The 22,281-nt window shown below is 55.5% G+C and overlaps 1 protein-coding gene across 1 annotated transcript; it reads left to right on the forward strand.

The window, feature by feature from the left end:
- Nucleotides 1-732: 732 nt before the first annotated feature.
- LOC143696491 (transforming growth factor beta-1 proprotein-like) lies at nt 733-22,005 on the forward strand. The gene is given in 12 exon segments (XM_077192888.1): nt 733-1,151; nt 6,175-6,574; nt 9,109-9,302; nt 10,806-10,923; nt 15,064-15,153; nt 17,571-17,894; nt 18,582-18,713; nt 19,228-19,335; nt 19,441-19,491; nt 19,494-19,590; nt 21,195-21,348; nt 21,997-22,005. Coding segments are annotated over 11 exon segments (1,656 nt in total). The 5' UTR covers nt 733-1,151; nt 6,175-6,195.
- Nucleotides 22,006-22,281: the final 276 nt, after the last annotated feature.

The following is a 22,281-nucleotide window of genomic DNA, read 5'->3' on the forward strand; positions in this document are numbered from 1 at the left end:
CCCCCCCCCCCAGAATTGTCCCCTCCCCCCCAAATTGTCCCCACCCCCTCCCAAATTTGTCACCCCCCCCAAAATTGTCCCCTCCCCCCCCAAAATTGTCCCCTCTCCTTTGTCCCCGAATAAAATTTTTGTCACCAAACGGCCCCAGGTGACAATTGAGGGGGGGGGAGGGGACAATTTGGGGGCTTGAGGACAATTTTGGGGGGTGACAAATTTGGGAGGGGGAGGGGACAGTTTGGGGGAGGTGGGGACAATTTTGGGAAGGGGTGGGGACAATTTTGGGGGAGGTGGGGACAAATTTGGAGGAGGGGGTGGGGACAATTTTTGGGAGGGGAGGGGACAAATTTGGGGGGTGACAAATTTGGGAGGGGGTGGGGACAGTTTGGGGGCTTGGGGACAATTTTGGAAGGGGAAGGGGACAATTTGGGGGAGGGGGGAGGGGACAATTTTTGGGGGGCTTGGGGACAATTTTGGGAGGGGGTGGGGGCGGGGTCTTGAGACCCCTCCCCAATTTTTGGGGGGTCCTGGGCGTGGCCGCCCCTCCCCCATTTTGGGGGGGTCTCCCTGTGCCCCTCCCCCCCCCCGGGGCTGCCCCTCCCCCCCCACCGGAACCGTCCCAGACGCGGAGGCGCCGCTGCCCCTCCCCCCCCCCCCATCCCCTCCCCCCCCCGGCCGTGACTCAGTTTCCCTTCCCCTCCCCCCCCCCTTCCCCTCCCCCCCCCCTTCCCCCCTTCCCCTCCCCCCCCCCCCGGGCGGCGTTTCCTGGGTGGGGCCCGGCGGCAAAATCGGGCGAAAAAGCGGCGAAATCGGGCAAAAAAGGGACAGAAAAGGACAAAAAAGGGACAGAAAGGGACAAAAAGGGACAGAAAGGGACAGAAAGGGACAGAAAAGGGACAGAAAGGACAAACCGGGGCCACCCGGGACAAACCGGGGACAAGCGGGACCGGCCAGGGACCACCCGGGACAAACGGGAAGGGCCGGGACAAGCGGGACCAGGCGGGACAAGCAGCAAAGGACACCCGGGACAAACCGGGGACAAACCGGGACAAACCCGGGACAAACCCGGGACAAAGCGGAACCGGCCGGGCCAAGCCGGGAGCGCCGAGGAGAAGCGGGGAGGAGCCGGGACCACCCGGGACAAACCGGAACCGGTAGGGGACGACCGGGACCAGCCGGGATAAGCGGGGAAAAACCGGGAAAAAATGGGGAAAAACTGGGAAAAAACGGGGAAAAACGCGGGATAAAACCGGGATAAACTGGGAAAAAACCGGAAAAAACGGGATAAAAACGGGAAAAAAACGGGAAAAAACGGGGAAAACTGGGATAAAACCGGGATAAAATCGGGAAAAAAACAGGAAAAAACGGGATAAAAACGGGGGAAACTGGGATAAAACCGGGATAAAATCGGGAAAAAAGCGGGGAAAAACGGGATAAAACCGGGAAAAAAACGGGATAAAACCTGGAAAAAAACGGGATAAAACCGGGATAAAATCGGGATGAAACTGGGGAAAAACCGGGATAAAACCGGGTGGGAGCAACCCGGGACACCCGGACCGGGACATGGGGAGCGGAACTGAGCCAGGAGGGGAAACCCGGGCGGGGTGTCCCGGGTTAAGTCCGGTTTTAAGGGGGGTTTATCCCGGTTCTAAGAGAGTTTATCCCGGTTCTAGGGGGGTTTAATCCCGGTTTTAGGGGGGTTTAATCCCGGTTTTAGGGGGTTTATCTCGGTTTTAGGGGGGTTTAATCCCGGTTTTAGGGGGGTTTAATCTCGGTTTTGGGAGGATTTATCCCGGTTTTGGGACGATTTGATCGCAGTTCAGGAGTTCACCGCTGTCCCGGGGGCGTGGCCGAGTTCTAGGAGAGTTTATCCCGGTTTTTGGGAGGATTTATCCTGGTTTTAGGGGGGTTTAATCCCGGTTTTAGGGGGTTTAATCCCGGTTTTAGGAGGATTTATCCCGGTTTTTGGGAGGATTTATCCCGGTTTTAGGGGGCGTGTCCCGTTTCTAGGGGAGTTTATCCTGGTTTTGGGAGTTTATCCCGGTTTTAGGGGAGTTATCCCAATTTCAGGAGGATTTATCCCGGTTTAGGGGGGGTTATCCCGGTTCTGTGGGAGTTTATCCCGGTTCTGTGGGGAGTTTATCCCAGTTTTGGGAGGATTTATCCCAGTTTTAGGGGATTATCCCGGTTTTGGGAGGATTTATCCCAGTTTTAGGGGGATTATCCCGGTTTTGGGAGGATTTATCCCGGTTTTTGGGAGGTTATCCCGGTTCTGTGGGTTTGTCCCGGTTCTGTGGGGTTTGTCCCGGTTCTGTGGGGAGTTTATCCCAGTTTTGGGAGGATTTATCCCAGTTTTAGGGGGATTATCCTGGTTTTGGAGGATTTATCCCGGTTTTGGGAGGTTATCTCGGTTCTGTGGGAGTTTATCCCGGTTCCAGGGGAGTTTATCCGGTTTTGGAAGGTTATCCCGGTTTTAGGAGGATTTATCCTGGTTTTGGGAGGTTATCCCAGTTTAAGGAGGATTTATCCCAGTTTTAGGGGGATTATCCCGGTTTTGGGAGGATTTATCCCAGTTCTGGGAGGTTATCCTGGTTTTGGGAGGTTATCCCAGTTTCAGGAGGATTTATCCCGGTTTGGGGAGTTTATCCCAGTTTTTGGAGGATTTATCCCGGTTTTAAGAGGATTTATCCCGGTTTTAGGGGCGTGTCCCGTTTCTAGGGAGTTATCCCGGTTTCAGGAGGATTTATCCCGTTTTGGGAGGATTTATCCCGGTTTTTGGGAGGTTATCCCGGTTCTGTGGGTTTGTCCCGGTTCCAGGAAGGTTTATCCCGGTCCCGGTGTCTTTAACCCCACCCGGGAATTTCTCCTGGTCCCTCCGAGCGTTTATCCCGATCTCTCCCGGTCCAACCCGAGGGTTTATCCCGGTCCCTCCTGGTCCTCCCGGTCCCTCCCAAGGGCTTTATCCCGGTCCATTCCACTCCCTCCCGAGGGTTTATCCTGGTTCCTCCTAGGAGTTTATCCCAGTCTCTCCCAGGAGTTTATCCCAGTCTCTCCGAGGGTTTATCCCGGTCCCTCCTGGTCACTCCCCATGTCCGGTTATCCCGCTCCCTCCCGAGAGGTTTTATCCGGTCCATCTCCGTCCCTCCCAAGGGTTTATCCCGGTCCATCCCGAGGGGTTTATCCCGGTCCCTTCTGAGGGTTTTATCCCGGTCCATCTCCGTCCCTCCCGAGGGTTTATCCCCGTGTCCGCTTCCTCCCAAGAGTTTATCCCGGTCCCTCCCACTCCCTTTCGAGCGCTTTATCCCGGTCCATTCCGGTCCCTCCCGAGGGGTTTATCCCAGTCACTCCAGAGGGGTTTATCCCGATCTTTCCCACTCCATCCTGCGGAGTTTATCCCGGTCCATTCCGGTCCCTCCCAAAGGTTTATCCCGGTCCCTACTGAGGGTTTTATCCCGGTCCCTTCTGAGCAGTTTATCCCGGTGTCCGGTCCCTCCCAAGGGTTTATCCCGGTCCATCTCCATCCCTCCCGAGGGTTTATCCCGATCTCTCCTGGTCCCTCCCAAGGGTTTTATCCCGGTCGCTCCTGAGGGCTTTATCCCGGTCCATCCCGAGCGGTTTATCCCGGTCTAGTCCTGTCCTTCCTGAGGGTTTATCCCGGTCCCTCTCTGTCCCTCCCGAGGGTTTCATCCCGGTCCATTCCGGTCCCTTCCTGAGGGTTTATCCCGGTCCCTCCTGGTCCTCCCCGGTCCCTACCGAGGGTTAATCCCGGTCCATTCCACTCCCTCCCGAGGGTTTATCCCGGTTCCTCCCAAGAGTTTATCCCAGTCCCTCCCGAGGGTTTATCCCATCTCTCCCGCTCCATCCTGCGGAGTTTATCCCGGTCCATTCCAGTCCCTCCCAAAGGGTTTATCCCGATCTCTCCGAGGGTTTATCCCGGTCCATCTCCATCCCTCCCGAGGGTTTTATCCCGGTATCCAGTGTCCGCTTCCTCCCAAGAGTTTATCCTGCTCCCTCCCCAGGGGGTTTATCCCGATCTCTCCTGGTCCCTCCCGAGGGTTTATCCCGGTCCCTTCTGAGGGGTTTATCCTGATCCATCTCCGTCCCTCCCGAGGGTTTATCCCTGTGTCCGCTTCCTCCCAAGAGTTTATCCTGGTCCCTCCCACTCCCTTTCGAGCGCTTTATCCCGGTCCATTCCGGTCCTTCCCGAGGGTTTATCCCCATCTCTCCCGGTCCATCCTGAGGGGTTTATCCCGGTCCATTCCAGTCCCTCCCGAGGGTTTATCCTGGTCCATTCCGGTCCTTCCCGAGGGTTTATCCCGATCTCTCCCGGTCCATCCTGAGGGGTTTATCCCAGTCAAGTCCTGTCCTTCCCGAGGGTTTATCCCGGTCCCTCCTGAGTAGTTTATCCTGATCTCTACCGAGGGGTTTATCCTGGTGTCCGGTCCCTCCTGAGGGATTTATCCTGGTCCCTCCTGGTCCTTCCCGAGGGTTTATCCCGGTCCCTCCCAAAGGTTTATCCCAGTCCCTCCCGAGGGTTTATCCCGGTTGCTCCTGAGGGCTTTATCCCAGTCTCTCCCGAGCGGTTTATCCCAGTCTAGTCCTGTCCTTCCCGAGGGTTTATCCCAGTCCCTCCCAAAGGTTTATCCCGGTCCCTCCCACTCCCTTTTGAGCGCTTTATCCCGGTCCATTCCAGTCTCTCCCGAGAGGTTTTATCCTGGTCGCTCTCCGTCCCTCCCGAGGGTTTATCCCGATCTCTCCCAGTCCATCCGAGGATTTATCCCGGTCTGTTCCTGTCCTTTCCGAGGGGTTTATCCCGGTCCATCTCTGTCCCTCCCAAGGGTTTATCCCAGTCCATCCCGAGGGTTTATCCTGGTCCATCTCCGTCCCTCCCGAGGGGTTTATCCCGGTCCATCCTGAGGGGTTTATCCCGATCTTTCCCGGTCCCTCCTGATGGATTTATCCCGGTATCCAGTGTCCGCTTCCTCCCAAGAGTTTATCCTGCTCCCTCCCCAGGGGTTTTATCCTGATCTATCCCGGTCCCTCCCAAGAGTTTTATCCTGGTCCATCCTGAGGGGTTTATCCGCGTCCCTCCGAGAGGTTTTATCCCGATCCATCTCCGTCCCTCCGAGGGTTTATCCCCGTGTCCGCTTCCTCCCCAAGAGTTTATCCCGGTCCCTCCCACTCCCTTTCAAGCGCTTTATCCGGGTCCATTCCGGTCCTTCCTGAGGGTTTATCCCCATCTCTCCCAGTCCATCCTGAGGGGTTTATCCTGGTCCATTCCAGTCCCTCCCGAGGGGTTTATCCCGGTCCCTCCTGGTCACTCCCCGTGTCCGGTGTCCGGTCCCTCCTGAGGGGTTTATCCCGGTCCCTCCTGGTCTTTCCCAAAGGTTTATCCCAGTCCATCCCGAGGGGTTTATCCCAGTCTATCTCCGTCCCTCCCGAGGGTTTATCCCGATCTATTCCTGTCCTTCCCGAGGGGTTTATCCCGGTCCATTCCAGTCCATCCCGAGGGTTTATCCCGGTCCATTCCAGTCCATCCCGAGGGTTTATCCCAATCTTTCCCGGTCCCTCCTGATGGGTTTATCCCGGTCCCTCTCATCCCTCCCGAGGGGTTTATCCCTATGTCTCCCTGTCCATCATGAGGGTTTTATCCCAGTCCCTACCTGGTCCCTTTCGAGGGTTTATCCCGGTCCCTCCCGAGGGTTTATCCCGATCTCTCCCTGTCCTTCCCGAGGGTTTATCCCGGTCCCTCTCCGTCCCTTCCGAGGGTTTCATCCGGTCCATTCCGGTCCTTCCTGAGGGGTTTATCCCAGTCCCCTCCCAAGGGGTTTATCCCAGTCCCTCCCGAGCGGTTTATCCCGGTGTCCAGTCCCTCCCAAGGGTTTATCCCGGTCCCTCCTGGTCACTCCCCGTGTCTGGTGTCCCGGTCCCTCCCGAGGGTTTATTCCGGCCCCTCCCGAGGGGTTTATCCCGATCTCTCCCTGTCCATCATGAGGGCTTTATCCCAGTCCCTACCTGGTCCCTTTCGAGGGTTTATCCCGGTCCCCTCCCGAGGGTTTATCCCGGTCCCTCCTGAGGGGTTTATCCCGGTCTCTCCTGGTCCCTCCCGAGGGTTTATCCCGATCTCTCCCAGTCCATCCGAGGGATTTATCCCGGTCTCTCTCCGTCCCTCCCGAGGGTTCCATCCCGGTGTCCGGCATGCCGCTGCCCGTCCCGCTGCCCGTCCGTCCGTCCGTGCGCCCGTCCGTGCGTCTGTCCGTGCTGCTGGCCGCGCTGCTGGCCGCGCTGCTGCCCGTGCCGTGCCGTGCCCTGGGCACGTGCCGCACGCTGGACCTGGAGGCGGCGCGGCGCAAGCGAATCGAGGCCGTGCGGGGCCAGATCCTGAGCAAGCTCCGGTTACCGGCGCCGCCCCCCGAGCCCGGCCCGGCCCCGGCGCCGCTGCCCGAGGAGGTTCGGGCGCTCTACAACAGCACCCGGGAGCTGCTGCGGCAGCGGGCGCGGCTGCGGGAGCACGAGGAGCCGCAGGATTACTACGCCAAGGAGCTGCTGCGCTTCCCCATGGAGAGCCCCGGGGACGGTGAGGGGACAGGGGGACACTGGGGACATTGGGAGGGACATGGGGATATGGGGTGACATGGGGACACAGCAGCACGAGGAGCCGCAGGATTACTACGCCAAGGAGCTGCTGCGCTTCCCCATGGAGAGCCCCGGGGAAGGTAGGGGACATTGGGGACATTGGGGACACTGGGGACACTGGGGATATGGGGACATGGGGACACAGGCGCAGCTCTGGGAGCACGAGGAGCCGCAGGATCACTGCGCCAAGGAGCTGCTGCGCTGCCCCATGGAGAGCCCCGGGGACGGTGAGGGGACATTGGGGACACTGGGGACACTCTGGGGACACTGGGGGGGACAGATGGACAGGGGGATATGGGGGTGACATGGGGACACAGCAGCACGAGGAGCCGCAGGATCACTACGCCAAGGAGCTGCTGCACTTCCCCATGGAGAGCCCTGGGGAAGGTAGGGGACAGTGGGGACACTCTGGGGACATTGGGGACACTCTGGGGACATTGGGGATATGGGGGGACAGAGGGACACGGGCGCGGCTGCGGGAGCACGAGGAGCCGCAGGATCACTGCGCCAAGGAGCTGCTGCGCTGCCCCATGGAGAGCCCCGGGGACGGTGAGGGGACACTGGGGACATTGGGGACATTGGGGACACTGGGAGGGACAGATGGACAGGGGGATATGGGGACACACAGAGGGACAGCAGCACGAGGAGCCGCAGGATCACTGCGCCATGGAGCTGCTGCGCTTCCCCATGGAGAGCCCCAGGGATGGTGAGGGGACAATGGGGACACCGGGGTGACATGGGGACATTGGGGACACTCTGGACACTCTGGGGACACAGTTGGACAGGGGGACATGGGAGGGACAGGGGGACACGGTGACATCGAGAGGGACAGGGGAACATGGGGACACAGCACGGGGACATGGGGACACTGAGAGGGACACGGGGGACATCGAGAGGGACACGGGGACACTGAGAGGGGGACACAGGGACATCCAGAGGGACACAGGGACACGGGGACACTGAGAGGGACACGGGGACATGGAGGACATCGAGGGGCACACAGGGACACTGAGAGGGACATGGGGACACAGGGACATGAGGACACAGCACGGGGACATGGGGACATTGAGAGGGACACGGGGACATCCAGAGGGACACGGGGACACTGAGAGGGACACGGGGACACTGACAGGGACATGGGGACACAGCACAGGGACACGGGGACACTGAGGACGCGGTGGGGACACCCGGGGGCCAGGGGGACACAGGGACGCAGTGGGGACACGGGGGGTGACAGCGACCCACGGTGGGGACAAGGGACACTGCCCATGGAGACAGGGGAGGGACAGAGGGACACGGGGGGGACACACGGACACGGGGACATCAGGGGGACATCGGGGGGACATCGGGGGGACACGGGGACATCGGGGGGGACAAGGTCATGGGGTCAGGATCGGGGGCTGGGCTCAGGGTCAAGGTTACCCAAGGATGTCCCCAAGGTGACCCTGCAGTGACCCCATGGTGACCTCAGTGACCCCATGGTGACCTCAGTGACCCTGTGGTGACCTAGTGACCTCACAGTGACCCCAGTGTCCCCAAGGTGACCCCGTGGTGACCTGGTGACCCCACGGTGACCCCACAGTGACCCGGTGTCCCTGAGGTGACCCCTGTGACATCAGTGTCCCCTCAGTGCCCCCAGTGTCCCCTCAATGTCCCCACTGATGTCCCCTCGAAGGTGACACGGATCTGGGGTGCCCCTCCCCCCGCAGTCTGTATTTCCGGTTTAACCCCTCGGTGTCCACAGTGTCCCCAGTGTCCCCCCAGTGTCCCCAATGTCACCCCATTGTCCCCAGTGTCCCCATTGTCCCCAATCCCCCCATTGTCCCCAACTCCCTCAATGTCCCCATTGTCCTCAATGTCCCCTCAATGTCCTCCAATTTCCCTAATGTCCCATTGATGTCCCCCAATCCCCCATTGTGCCCAATGTCACCCCATTGTCCCCAGTGTCCCCAATGTCTCCAATCCCCCCATTGTCCTCATTGTCCCCAATGTCCCCAATGTCACCCCATTGCCCCCCCAATGTCCCCAGTGTCCCCCATGTCCCCAATGTCGCCATTGTCTCCAATGTCCCCAATGTCCCCAATGTCTCCATTCCCCTCAATGCTCCCATTGTCCCCATTGTCTCCATTGCCCCCAATGTCCCCATTGTCCCCATTGTCCCCAATCTCCCCCATTGTCCCCATTGTCCCCAATCTCCCCAATCTCCCCCATTGTCCCCATTCCCCCCAATCCCCCCAATGCCCCCATTGTCCCCAATGTCCCCATTCCCCCCAATCCCCCCATTGTCCCCAATGTCCCCAATCCCCCCATTGTCCCCAATGTCCCCCATTGTCCCCAATGTCCCCATTCCCCCCACTGCCCCCATTGCCCCCAATGTCCCCATTGTCCCCATTGTCCCCATTCCCCCCAATGTCCCCATTGCCCCCAATCCCCCCATTGTCCCCAATGCCCCCATTGTCCCCATTGTCCCCGCAGGTGACACGGAGCGCTGGCGCCCCTCCCCCCGCAGTCTCTATTTCCGGTTCAACGCCTCGCGGGTCCGGGCCGGGCTGGGCGGGGCCGAGCTGAGCCGGGCCGAGCTGCGCATGCTCAGACAGGAGACAGCGGCGGGGACAGCGGGGACAGCAGCGGGGACAGCGGGGCTGGAGCAGAGAGTGGAGCTCTACCAGGTGGGACAGCGGGGACATTGGGGACATCAATGGGACATCAATGGGACATCAATGGGACATTGGGGACAGCGGGGCTGGAGCAGAGAGTGGAGCTCTACCAGGTGGGACAGGGGGGACGGGGACAGCGGGGACAATGGGGACATCAATGGGACAGTGGGGCTGGAGCAGAGAGTGGAGCTCTACCAGGTGGGACAGGGGGGACGGGGACAGCGGGGACATTGGGGACATTGGGACAGCGGGGCTGGAGCAGAGAGTGGAGCTCTACCAGGTGGGACAGGGGGACGGGGACATTGGGGACATCAATGGGACATTGGGGACATCAATGGGACATTGGGGCCAGCGGGGCTGGAGCAGAGAGTGGAGCTCTACCAGGTGGGACAGGGACATTGGGGACATTGGGGACATCAATGGGACATTGGGGACATCAATGGGACATTGGGGCCAGCGGGGCTGGAGCAGAGAGTGGAGCTCTACCAGGTGGGACAGGGGGACGGGGACAGCGGGGACATCAATGGGACATTGGGGACATCAATGGGACATTGGGGACATCTGGGGGGATTGGGGGGACTGGGGACATTGGGGACATCCTCACTGCCCAATGTCCCAAATGTCCCCAATGTCCCCAGTCCCCCCAATGTCCCCCCAATGTCCCCAATGAAGTGACCCCAATGTCCTCAAATGACCCCAATGTCCTCAAATGTCCCCAATGTCCCCATTGTCCCCATTGTCCCAGATGTCCCCAGTGCCCTCAAATGTCCCCAATGTCCCCAATGTCCCCATTGTTCCCATTGTCCCCATTCCCCCCAATGTCCCATTGCCCCAATCCCCCCCAATGACCCCAATGTCTCCCAATGCCCCCATCCCCCCCAATGTCCCCAGTGTCCCCAATCCCCTTGATGTCCCCAACCCCCTCAATGTCCCCAAATGCCCCAAATGCCACCAGTGTCTTCAAATGTCCCCAATGTCCCCAATACCCCCATTGTCCCCAATGTCCCCAATTTTCCCAAATGCCCCCCAATGTCCCCATATGTCCCCCATTGTCCCCAATGTCCCCAATCCCCCCAGTGTCCCCAATGACTCCAATCCCCCCCAATCCCCCCAATGTCCCCAATGTCCCCCATTGTCCCCATTGTCTCAGATGTCCCCAGTGCCCCCAATGTCCCCAATGTCCCCAAATGTCCCCAGTGCCCCCAATGCCCCCAATGTCCCCAAATGTCCCCAAATGTCCCCAGTCCCCTTGATGTCCCAGTGTCCCCCATTGTCCCCAATGCCCCCAATGTCCCCAAATGTCCCCAATCCCCTTGATGTCCCCATTGCCCCCATTGACCCCAATACCCCCCAATGACCCCAATGTCCCCCATTGTCCCCATTGTCTCAGATGTCCCCAATACCCCCCAATGTCCCCAATGCCCCCAATCCCCCCCATTGTCCCCAATGTCCCCAATGCCCCCAATGTCCCCCATTGTCCCCAATGTCCCCAATGTCCCCCCGTGCTGTCCCCAGGGTTTCGGGAACTCCTCCTGGCGCTTCCTGCACGGCCGCTCCGTTCGCGTCACGGCCGAGGACGAGTGGCTCTGGTTCGATGTCACCGACACCGTCCGGCAGTGGCTGCGCGGCTCCGGTGAGGGACGGCGCCGTCCCCGGGGTCCCCAAATCCCTGAAAATCCCACAAAAAAATCCCTGGAAATCCCACAAAAAAATCCCTGAAAATCCTGCAAAAAAATCCCCGAAAATCCTGCAAAAAAATCCCCGAAAATCCTGCAAAAAAATCCTGAAAATCCCTGGAAATTCCGCAAAAAAAATCCCTGAAAATCCCGCAAAAAAAATCCCTGAAAATCCTGCAAAAAACCCCCGAAAATTCCGCAAAAAAATCCCCGAAAATTCTGCAAAAAAATCTCTGAAAATTCTGAAAAAAAATCTCTGAAAATTCTGCAAAAAATCCCTGAAAATTCTGCAAAAATCCCTGAAAATTCTGAAAAAAATCCCCGAAAATTCCGCAAAATTCCGGAAAAGTCTACACAAAAATCCCTGAAAATTCCGGAAAAAAATTCCTGAAAATTCTGCAAAAATCCCTGAAAAATCCGCAAAAAAATCCCTGAAAAATCCGCAAAAAAATCTCTGAAAATTCTGCAAAAAAATCCCTGAAAATCCAGCAAAAAATCCCCCAAAATCCGCAAAAAAATCTCTGAAAATTCTGCAAAAAAACCCCTGAAAATCCAGCAAAAAAATCCCCCAAAAATCCGCAAAAAAATCCCCGAAAATTCTGCAAAAAATCCCTGAAAATTCCGCAAAAAAATCCCTGAAAATTCTGCAAAAAATCCTGAATATTCTGCAAAAAAATCCCTGAAAATTCTGAAAAAAAAAAAAAAATTCCCTGAAAATTCTGCAAAAATCGGCCAAAATTTCACCAAAAAATCTGAGAGTGTGGGTCTGGCTCTGGTGAGGGACAGCAGCGTCCCAGGGTCCCCAAATCCCTGAAAATCCCACAAAAAAATCCCTGAAAATTCCACAAAAAAAATCCCTGAAAATTCTGCAAAATTCCGGAAAAGTCTACACAAAAATCCCTGAAAATTCTGCAAAAAAATCCCAAAAAATTCTGCAAAAAATCCCTGAAAATTCTGTAAAAAAAATCCCTGAAAATCCTGCAAAATTCCTGAAAATCCTGCAAGAAAAAATCCCTGAAAATTCCGCAAAAAAATCCCCGAAAATTCTGCAAAAAAAATCCCTGAAAATTCGGCAAAAAATCCCTGAAAATTCTGCAAGAAAAAATCCCTGAAAATTCTGCAAAAAAAATCCCCGAAATTCCGCAAAATTCCGGAAAAGTCTACACAAAAATCCCTGAAAATTCCGCAAAAAAATCCCTGAAAATTCTGCAAAAATCCCTGAAAAATCCGCAAAAAAATCCCTGAAAAATCCGCAAAAAAATCCCTGAAAATTCTGCAAAAAAATCCTGAAAATCCAGCAAAAAAATCCTTGAAAATTCTGCAAAAAAAATCCCAGAAAATTCCGCAAAAACATCCCTGAAAATTCTGCAAAAATCCCCGAAAATTCCGCCAAAAAATCTCTGAAAATTCTGCAAAAATCCCTGAAAATTCTGAAAAAAATCCCGAAAATTCCGCAAAATTCCGGAAAAGTCTGCAAAAAAATCCCTGAAAATTCTGCACAAAAATCCCTGAAAATTCCGCAAAAAAATCCCTGAAAATTCTGCAAAAAATCCCTGAAAATTCTGCAAAAAATCCCCGAAAAATTCCGCAAAAATCGGCCAAAATTTCACCCAAATGCGGCAAAATTCCCCCAGAAAATCTGAGAGTGTGGGGGTGGCTCTGGTGAGGGACAGCGGCGTCCCCGGGGTCCCCAAATGCCAGAAAATTCCTGAAAATTCTGCAAAATTCCTGAAAATTTGGCAAAAAATATCCCTGAAAATTCTGAAAAAATGCCTGCAAAATCCGCAAAAAATTCCCTGAAAATTCCGCAAAAAAATTCTCAAAAATTCTGCAAAAAAAGATCCCTGAAAATTCACAAAAATTCCTGAAAATTCCGCAAAAAAAATCCCTGAAAATTCTCCAAAAGTCCCGGAAAATTCCGCCAAAAAATCCATAAAATCTGTAAAATTCCTGAAAATTTTGCAAAAAAAATCCCCAAAAATTCTGCAAGAAAAAATCCCTGAAAATTCTGCAAAAAAAATCCCTGAAAATCCTGCAAAAAAAAATCCCTGAAAATTCCGCAAAAAAATCCCTGAAAATTCTGCAAAAAAATTCCCTGAAAATTCTGCAAGAAAATCCCTGAAAATTCTGCAAAAAAATCCTGAAAATTCTGCAAAAATCCCCGAAAATTCCGCCAAAAAATCCCTGAAAATTCTGTAAAAAAAATCCCTGAAAATCCTGCAAAATTCCTGAAAATCCTGCAAGAAAAAATCCCCGAAAATTCCGCAAAAAAATCCCCGAAAATCCTGCAAAAAAAATCCCTGAAAATCCTGCAAAAAATCCCTGAAAATCCTGCAAAAAAATCCTCGAAAATTCCACAAAAAATCCCTGAAAATTCTGCAAAAAAATTCCCTGAAAATTCCGCAAAAAAGTCCCTGAAAATTCCGCAAAAAAATCCCTGAAAATTCCCCAAAAATCCCTGAAAAAGCCGCAAAAAAATCGCTGAAAATTCGGCAAAAAAATTCCTGAAAATTCTGTAAAAAATTCCCTGAAAATTCTGCAAAAAAATCCCTGAAAATTCCGCAAAAATCGGCCAAAATTTCACCAAAAAATCTGAGAGCGCGGTGTGGCTCTGGTGAGGGACAGCGGCGTCCCCAGGGGTCCCCAAATCCCTGAAAATTCCACAAAAAAATCCCCAAAAATTCCGCAAAAAAAATCCCCGAAAATTCCGCAAAATTCCCGAAAAGTCTACACAAAAATCCCCTAAAATCCCCCCCAAAACCCCCAAAAAATCCTGCAAAACCCCCCCAAAATCCCCCTCAAAAACCCCCAAAATCCCCAAACCCCCCAAATCCACCCCCAAATCCACCCCAAATCCCCCTCAAAAACCCCCAAAAATCCCCAAAAACCCCCCCAAAAATCCCCTCAAAAATCCCCTCAAAAGCCCCCAAAATCCCCAAATTCCCCCCAAATCCACCCCCAAATCCCCCTCAAAATCTCCAAAAATCCCTCATAAATCCCCTCAAAAAACCCCAAAAATCCCTCAAAAATCCCCCAAAAAATCCAAAAATCCCCTCAAAAATCCCCAAATTCCCCCCAAATCCACCCCCAAATTCCCCTCAAAATCCTCTCAAAATCTCCCCAAAAATCCCCTCAAAATCCTCTCAAAATCCTCTCAAAAACCCCCAAAATCCCTCAGAAAACCCCCAAAATCCTCCCAAAAATCCCCAAATTCCCCCCAAATCCACCCCCAAATCCCCCTCAAAATCTCCAAAAATTCCTCACAAAATCCCCCAAAATTCTCCCAAAAATCCCCCAAATCCCCCTCAAAAACCCCCAAAATCCCCAACCCCCCCAATCCACCCCCAAATTCCCCCGAAATCCCCCCCAAAATCTCCAAAAATCCCCTCAAAAACCCCCAAAAACCCCCAAAATCCCTCCAAAAAATCCCCCAAATTCACCCCAAATTCACCTCAAAATCCTCACAAAATCTCAAAAAATCCCCTCAAAAACCCCCAAAATCCCTCAAAAATCCCCCAAAATCCCCCCCAAAAATCCCCCAAATCCCCCCAAATCCACCCCCAAATTCCCCCAAATTCCCCTCAAAATCCTCTCAAAATCTCCAAAAATCCCCTCAATATCCCCCTCAAAAACCCCCAAAATCTCCAAATTCCCCCCAAATCCACTCCCAAATCCCCCTCAAAATCTCCAAAAATCCCCTCAAAAAAAAACCAACCCCAAAATCCCTCAAAAATCCCCCAAAATCCACCTAAAAATCCCCCAAATGCCCCCAAAATCCCAAAATCCCCCCAAAAATCCCCAAAATCCCCTCAAAACCCCCCCCAAATCCCCCCAAATTCCCCTCAAAATCTCCAAAAATCCCCTCAAAAATCCCCTCAAAATCCCCAAAATCCCTCCAAAAAATCCCCAAAATCCCCCTCAAAAACCCCCAAAACCCCTCAAAAACCCCCAAAACCCCTCAAAATCCCCCTCAAAAACCCCCAAAATCCCCAAAAAACCCCCCAAAAATCCCCAAATAACCCCCAAAATCCCTCAAAAATCCCCCAAAATCCCCCAAAAAATCCCAAAAATCCCCAAATCCCCGGGATTTGCCCCAGAATCGCTGGCCCTGTTCCGCCTGAGCGTTCACTGCCCCTGCGAGCCCGGGGCCGACGGCGACGGCCCCGCCCTGAAAATCAGCATCGAAGGTGCCCAAATTTGGGGGATTTTGGGGATTTTGGGGATTTTGGGGATTTTGGGGGTTTTGGGGGTTTTTGAGGGGATTTTTGGGGGGGAATTTGGGGGGGATTGGGGATTTTGGGGGGATTTTAGGGGAATTTGGGGGGGATTTTGAGGCGAATTTGGAAGAAATTGGGGGAATTTGGGGGGGATTTGGGAGGAGTTTTGAAGGATTTTGGGGAGTTTTGGGGAATTTGGGGGAGTTTTGGGGCAATTTGGGGCGGATTTGGGGATTTTGGGGGTTTGGGGAAGATTTTGGGGGGATTTTTTGGGGAATTTGGAAATTGTGGGGGAGTTTGGGGGGAATTTGGGAGAATTTGCGGGAATTTTGGGTGGATTTGGGGAATTTGAGGGGAATTTGGGGGGAATTTCAGTGGAAGTTTTGTGGGATTTTGTGGGGGTTTTGAGGCAAATTTGGAAAAAATTGGGGGAGTTTGGGGAGTTTTAGGGGAATTTGGGGGAGTTTTGGGGAATTTGGGGTGGATTTGGGGATTTTGGGGGTTTGGGGATTTTGGGGGGGAATTTGGGGGGGATTGGGGATTTTGGGGGGGATTTTTTGGGGATTTGGAAATTGTGGGGGAGTTTTGGGGGAATTTTGGGGAGTTTTGGGGGAATTTTGGGGGAATTTGGGGGGAAGTTGGGGGAGAATTTCAGTGGAAGTTTTGTGGGATTTTTGTGGAGATTTTTAGGTAAATTTGGAAAAAATTGGGGGAATTTGGGGGAGTTTTAGGAGAATTTCGGGGAATTTTGGGGGAATTAGGGGGGATTTTAGGGGAATTTTGGGGAGTTTTGGGGGGATTTTAGGGGAATTTGGGGGGATTTTGAGGCGAATTTGGAACAAATTGGGGGAATTTGGGAGAGTTTTAGGGAATTTGGGGGAGTTTTGGGGGAATTTGGGGATTTTGGGGCAATTTGGGGGCGGATTTGGGGCGGATTTGGGGATTTTGGGGGGGAATTTGGGGGGATTGGGGATTTTGGGGGGATTTTTTTGGGGAATTTGGAAATTGTGGGGAGTTTTGGGGAATTTGGGGGAGTTTTGGGGAAGTTTTGGGAGAATTTTAGGGGAATTTGGGGGGGAATTTCAGTGGAAGTTTTGGGCGATTTTGTGGGGGTTTTGAGGCAAATTTGGAAAAAATTGGGGGAATTTGGGGGAGTTTTAGGGGAATTTGGGAGAATTTTAGGGGAGTTTTGGGGAAATTTGGGGGGATTTGGGGATTTTCAGTGGAATTTTTTGGGGATTTTGGGGGGGGGATTTTGAGGCAAATTTGGAAAAAATTGGAGGAGATTTTTGGGGGGATTTTGGGGGAATTTGGCGGGGATTGGGGATTTTGGGGGGGATTTTTTGGGGATTTTGAAATTGTGGGGGATTTTGGGGGAGGTTGGGAGGAGTTTTGGGGTGGTTTGGGAGGAATTTTGGGGGGAATTTTGGGGGGAGTTTTGGGGGAATTTTGAGGAGTTTTTTGGGGATTTGGGGGGAGTTTTGGGGGGAGTTTTGGGGTGGATTTCAGGGGATTTGGTAAATGATGTTTTCATTATTTTGCGTGGTTTGGCGGCGCTTCCAGCAGCAGCGCAGAGCCCGGACCCCAATGGTGTCCCCAGTGTCCCCAATGGTGTCCCCAATGTCCCCAGTGGTGTCCCCAATGGTGTCCCCAATGGTGTCCCCAATGGTGTCCCCAATGTCCCCAATGGTGTCCCCAATGTCCCCAATGATGATGTCACCAATGTTCCCAGTGTCCCCAATGGTGTCCCAATGTTGTCTCCAATGTCCCAGTGATGTCCCCAGTGATGTCACCATTGTCCCCAATGATGATGTCCCCATTGTCCCCAATGATGTCCCCAGTGTCCCCACACAGGTTTTGAGCAGGAGCGGGGGGGCATGCAGAGCTGTGTCCCCAATGATGTCCCCAATGGTGTCCACAATGATGTCCTCAATGTCCCCAATGGTGTCCCCAATGATGTCCCCAATGTCCCCAATGATGTCCCCATTGTCCCCACACAGGGTTTGAGCAGGAGCGTGGGGACATGCAGAGCATCGCGCGCCGGCACCGCCGCGTCCCCAATGGTTTCCCTGGTGTCCCCAATGTCCCCAATGGTGTCCCTGGTGTCCCCAGTGTCCCCAATGTCCCCATTGTCCCCATTGTCCCCACGCAGGTTTCGAGCAGGAGCGTGGGGACATGCAGAGCATCGCGCGCCGGCACCCGCCGCGTCCCCAATGGTGTCCCTGGTGTCCCCAATGATGTCCCCAATGTCCCCTGCAGGATTTGAGCAGGAACGCGGGGACATGCAGAGCATCGCGCGCCGGCACCGCCGCGTCCCCAGTGATGTCATTGATGTCCCCAATGATGTCATTGCTGTCCCCAATGATGTCATTGCTGTCCCCACACAGGTTTTGAGCAGGAGCGGGGGGACATGCAGAGCATCGCGCGCCGGCACCGCCGCGTCCCCAATGGTGTCATTGATGTCCCCAATGATGTCATTGATGTCCCCAATGATGTCATTGATGTCCCCAATGATGTCCCCAATGATGTCCCCAATGTCCCCAATGATGTCCCCAATGTCCCCACACAGGATTTGAGCAGGAGCGTGGGGACATGCAGAGCATCGCGCGCCGGCACCGCCGCGTCCCCAATGGTGTCATTGATGTCCCCAATGATGTCATTGATGTCCCCAATGTCCCCACACAGGTTTCGAGCAGGAACGCGGGGGACATGCAGAGCTGTGTCCCCAATGGTGTCCCCAATGATGTCCCCAATGGTGTCCCCAATGGTGTCCCCACACAGGATTTGAGCAGGAGCGCGGGGACATGCAGAGCATCGCGCGCCGGCACCGCCGCCGCGTCCCCAATGATGTCCCCAATGATGTCCCCAATGTCCCCAATGATGTCATTGATGTCCCCAATGGTGTCCCCAATGTCCCCTGCAGGATTCGAGCAGGAGCGCGGGGACATGCAGAGCATCGCGCGCCGGCACCGCCGTGTCCCCAATGGTGTCCCCAATGATGTCCCCAATGATGTCATTGATGTCCCCATTGTCCCCACACAGGGTTTGAGCAGGAGCGCGGGGACATGCAGAGCATCGCGCGCCGGCACCGCCGCGTCCCCCACGTCCCCAATGTCCCCAATGATGTCATTGATGTCCCCAATGATGTCCCCAATGTCCCCACACAGGTTTTGAGCAGGAACGCGGGAACATGCAGAGCATCGCGCGCCGGCACCGCCGCGTCCCCAATGATGTCATTGATGTCCCCAATGATGTCATTGATGTCCCCATTGTCCCCACACAGGATTCGAGCAGGAACGCGGGGACATGCAGAGCATCGCGCGCCGGCACCGCCGCGTCCCCAATGGTGTCCCCAATGTCCCCAATGATGTCATTGATGTCCCCAATGTCCCCTGCAGGTTTCGAGCAGGAACGTGGGGACATGCAGAGCATCGCGCGCCGGCACCGCCGCGTCCCCAATGTCCCCAATGATGTCATTGATGTCCCCAGTGGTGTCATTGATGTCCCCAATGATGTCATTGCTGTCCCCTGCAGGATTTGAGCAGGAACGCGGGGACATGCAGAGCATCGCGCGCCGGCACCGCCGCGTCCCCAATGATGTCATTGATGTCCCCAATGTCCCCAATGTCCCCATTGCTGTCCCCTGCAGGTTTTGAGCAGGAACGCGGGGACATGCAGAGCATCGCGCGCCGGCACCGCCGCGTCCCCAATGTCCCCAATGGTGTCCCCAATGTCCCCAATGTCCCCAATGATGTCATTGATGTCCCCATTGTCCCCTGCAGGATTTGAGCAGGAGCGTGGGGACATGCAGAGCATCGCGCGCCGGCACCGCCGCGTCCCCAATGATGTCATTGATGTCCCCAATGTCCCCAATGATGTCATTGATGTCCCCAATGTCCCCATTGCTGTCCCACACAGGTTTCGAGCAGGAGCGTGGGGACATGCAGAGCATCGCGCGCCGGCACCGCCGCGTCCCCAATGGTGTCCCCAATGTCCCCAATGATGTCATTGATGTCCCCATTGCTGTCCCAATGTCCCCTGCAGGTTTTGAGCAGGAACGTGGGGACATGCAGAGCATCGCGCGCCGGCACCGCCGCGTCCCCAATGATGTCCCCAATGTCCCCAATGATGTCATTGATGTCCCCACACAGGGTTTGAGCAGGAGCGTGGGGACATGCAGAGCATCGCGCGCCGGCACCGCCGCGTCCCCAATGATGTCCCCAATGTCCCCAATGATGTCATTGCTGTCCCCTGCAGGATTTGAGCAGGAGCGCGGGGACATGCAGAGCATCGCGCGCCGGCACCGCCGCGTCCCCACGTCCTGGCCATGGCGCTGCCGCCCGAGCGCGCCCAGGCCCTGCACGGGCACCGGCAGAGACGGGAACTGGAGGGACAGCACTGCGGGGGGTAGGGGACAACGGGGACAGTGATGGGGACAGTGATGGGGACAGTGGGGGGAATGGGGACAGTGGGGACAGTGGGGGGAATGGGGGGGTTGGGGGGAATGGGGACAATGGGGAGGTTGGGGACAATGGAGACAATGGGAATAATGGGGGGATTGGGACAGTGGGGACAATGGGGACAGTGATGGGGACAACGGGGACAGTGATGGGGACAATGGGGGGAATGGGGACAGTGGGGACAACAGGGACAATGGGGACAGTGGGGACAATGGGGGGAATGGGGACAATGGGGGGTTGGGGACAACGGGACAATGGGGACAGTGAGGGGATTGGGGACAACGGGGACAGTGGGGACAACAGGGACAATGAGGGACAGTGGGGACAGTGGGGGGGTTGGGGACATTGGGGGATTGGGGACAGTGGGGACAAAGGGGGACAATGGGGATAGGGGGACATTGCGGACAGTGGGGACAATGGGGGGATTTGGGGACAATGGGGACATTGGGGATTTGGGGACATTTGGGGCATTGGGGGGATTTGGGGACATTGGGGGGATTTGGGGACATTGGGGGGACATTTGGGATTGAGGACATTGGGGACATTGGGGACAATGGGGGGATTGGGGACATTGGGGGGACATTGGGGACATTGGGGGGTCTGGGGACATTGGGACCCTTCCCCAAATTCAGGACCCTCAGGGACCCCAGAATTGTCTCCAAATCCCCAAAATCCTCCCCAAACTCCCCCATTGTTCACTCGGGAAGAGATGGGGACCCCCTGGGACCCCCTGGGACCCCCAAAAACCCCCAAATCCTTCCCAAAACCCCCAAAATCCTCACCCAAAATCCCCCATTGTTCACTCAGGGAGGGCCGGGGACCCCCATTTATCATCCTGGGACCCCCCCAAATGCCTTCAAATCCCCCAAAATCTCCCCCAACACCCCCCTAAAACCTCCCAATTCCCCAAAATCCTCCCCAAAATCCCCCCAAAATCCTCTCCAAAATCCCCCATTGTTCACTCGGGGAGAGCTGGGGACCCCCTGGGACCTCCTGGCACCCCCAAATCCCCATTATCACCCTGGGACCCCCCAAAACGCCCTCAAATCCCCCAAAATCTCCCCCAACACCCCCCTAAAATCCCCCAAATCCCCCAAAATCCTCCCCCAAATTCCCCCATTATTCACTCGGGGAGAGCTGGGGACCCCGTGGGACCCTCTGGGACCCCCAAAATCCCCCCAAATCCCCCAAAATCCCCAATTTTCCCAGCCCCAAGGAGCAGAGCTGCTGCGTCCGCCCCCTGTGCATCCATTGGGGCTGGGACCCCCAGGGACCCTCTGGGACCCCCCATTTATCACCCTGGCACCCCCAAATCCCCCCAAAACCCCCCAAACCCCATTTTCCCCAGCCCCGAGGAGCAGAGCTGCTGTGTGCGCCCCCTGTACATCCATTGGGGCTGGGACCCCCAGGGACCCCCCAAAACCACCCCAAAACCCCCCCAAAATCCCTCAAACTCCCCCATTGTTCACTTGGGGAGAGCTGGGGACCCCCTGGGACCCCCCAAATCCCCCAAAATCCCCCAAAACCCCCAAACCCCCCCATTTTCCCCAGCCCCGAGGAGCAGAGCTGCTGCGTCCGCCCCCTGTACATCGATTTCCGGCGGGACCTGGAGTGGAAGTGGATCCACGAGCCCCGGGGGTACATGGCCAACTTCTGTGGGGGGCCCTGCTCCTACATCTGGAGTGCTGACACCCACCACACCAAGGTGGGGATTTGGGGGGTCCCTGGGGGGATTTGGGGGTGTTTGGGTGGATTTGGGGGGTTTGGGTGGGATTTGGGGGTGTTTGGGTGGGATTTGGGGGTGTTTGGGGGTGTTTTTTGGGGGTCCCGGGGGTACATGGCCAACTTCTGTGGGGGGCCCTGCTCCTACATCTGGAGTGCTGACACCCACCACACCAAGGTGCAGATTTGGGGGGGCCCCGAGGGGTTTGGGGGTGTTTGGGTGGGATTTGGGGCTGTTTGGGTGGGATTTGGGGGTGTTTGGGTGGGATTTGGGGCTGTTTTGGGGGGTCCCCGGGGGTACATGGCCAACTTCTGTGGGGGGCCCTGCTCCTACATCTGGAGTGCTGACACCCACCACACCAAGGTGGGGATCTGGGGGGTCCCAGAGGGGTTTGGGGGTGTTTGGGTGGGATTTGGGGGTGGTTTTGGGGGTCCCCGGGGGTACATGGCCAACTTCTGTGGGGGGCCCTGCTCCTACATCTGGAGTGCTGACACCCACCACACCAAGGTGGGGATCTGGGGGGTTTGGGTGCGATTTGGGGGGGTTTGGGTGGGATTTGGGGGGGTTTGGGGGGTCCCAGAGGGGTTTGGGGGGGTTTGGGTGGATTTGGGGGGGTTTTGGGGCTCCCAGGGATCCTGAGGGGTCCTAAGGGGCATTTGGGGAGAGTTTGGGGTGTCCTGGGAGGGTCTGGGGCTGTTTGAGTGGGGTTTGGGGAGGATTTTGGGGGGTCCCAGAGGGGTTTGGGGGTGTTTGGGTGGGATTTGGGGTGTCTGGGGCTGTTTGGAGGAGTTTGAGGGGCATTTAGGGGTCCTGGGGAGGATTTTGGGGGAATTTGGGGGCTCCTGGAGACATCTCAGGAGCTTTGGGGGAGTTTGGGGGGGGTCCTTGTGGGAACCCAGAGGGTCCTAAGGGGCA

This window comes from Agelaius phoeniceus, chromosome 36 (genome assembly GCF_051311805.1).
Source record: "Agelaius phoeniceus isolate bAgePho1 chromosome 36, bAgePho1.hap1, whole genome shotgun sequence".
Classification (NCBI taxonomy): Eukaryota; Metazoa; Chordata; class Aves; order Passeriformes; family Icteridae; genus Agelaius; species Agelaius phoeniceus.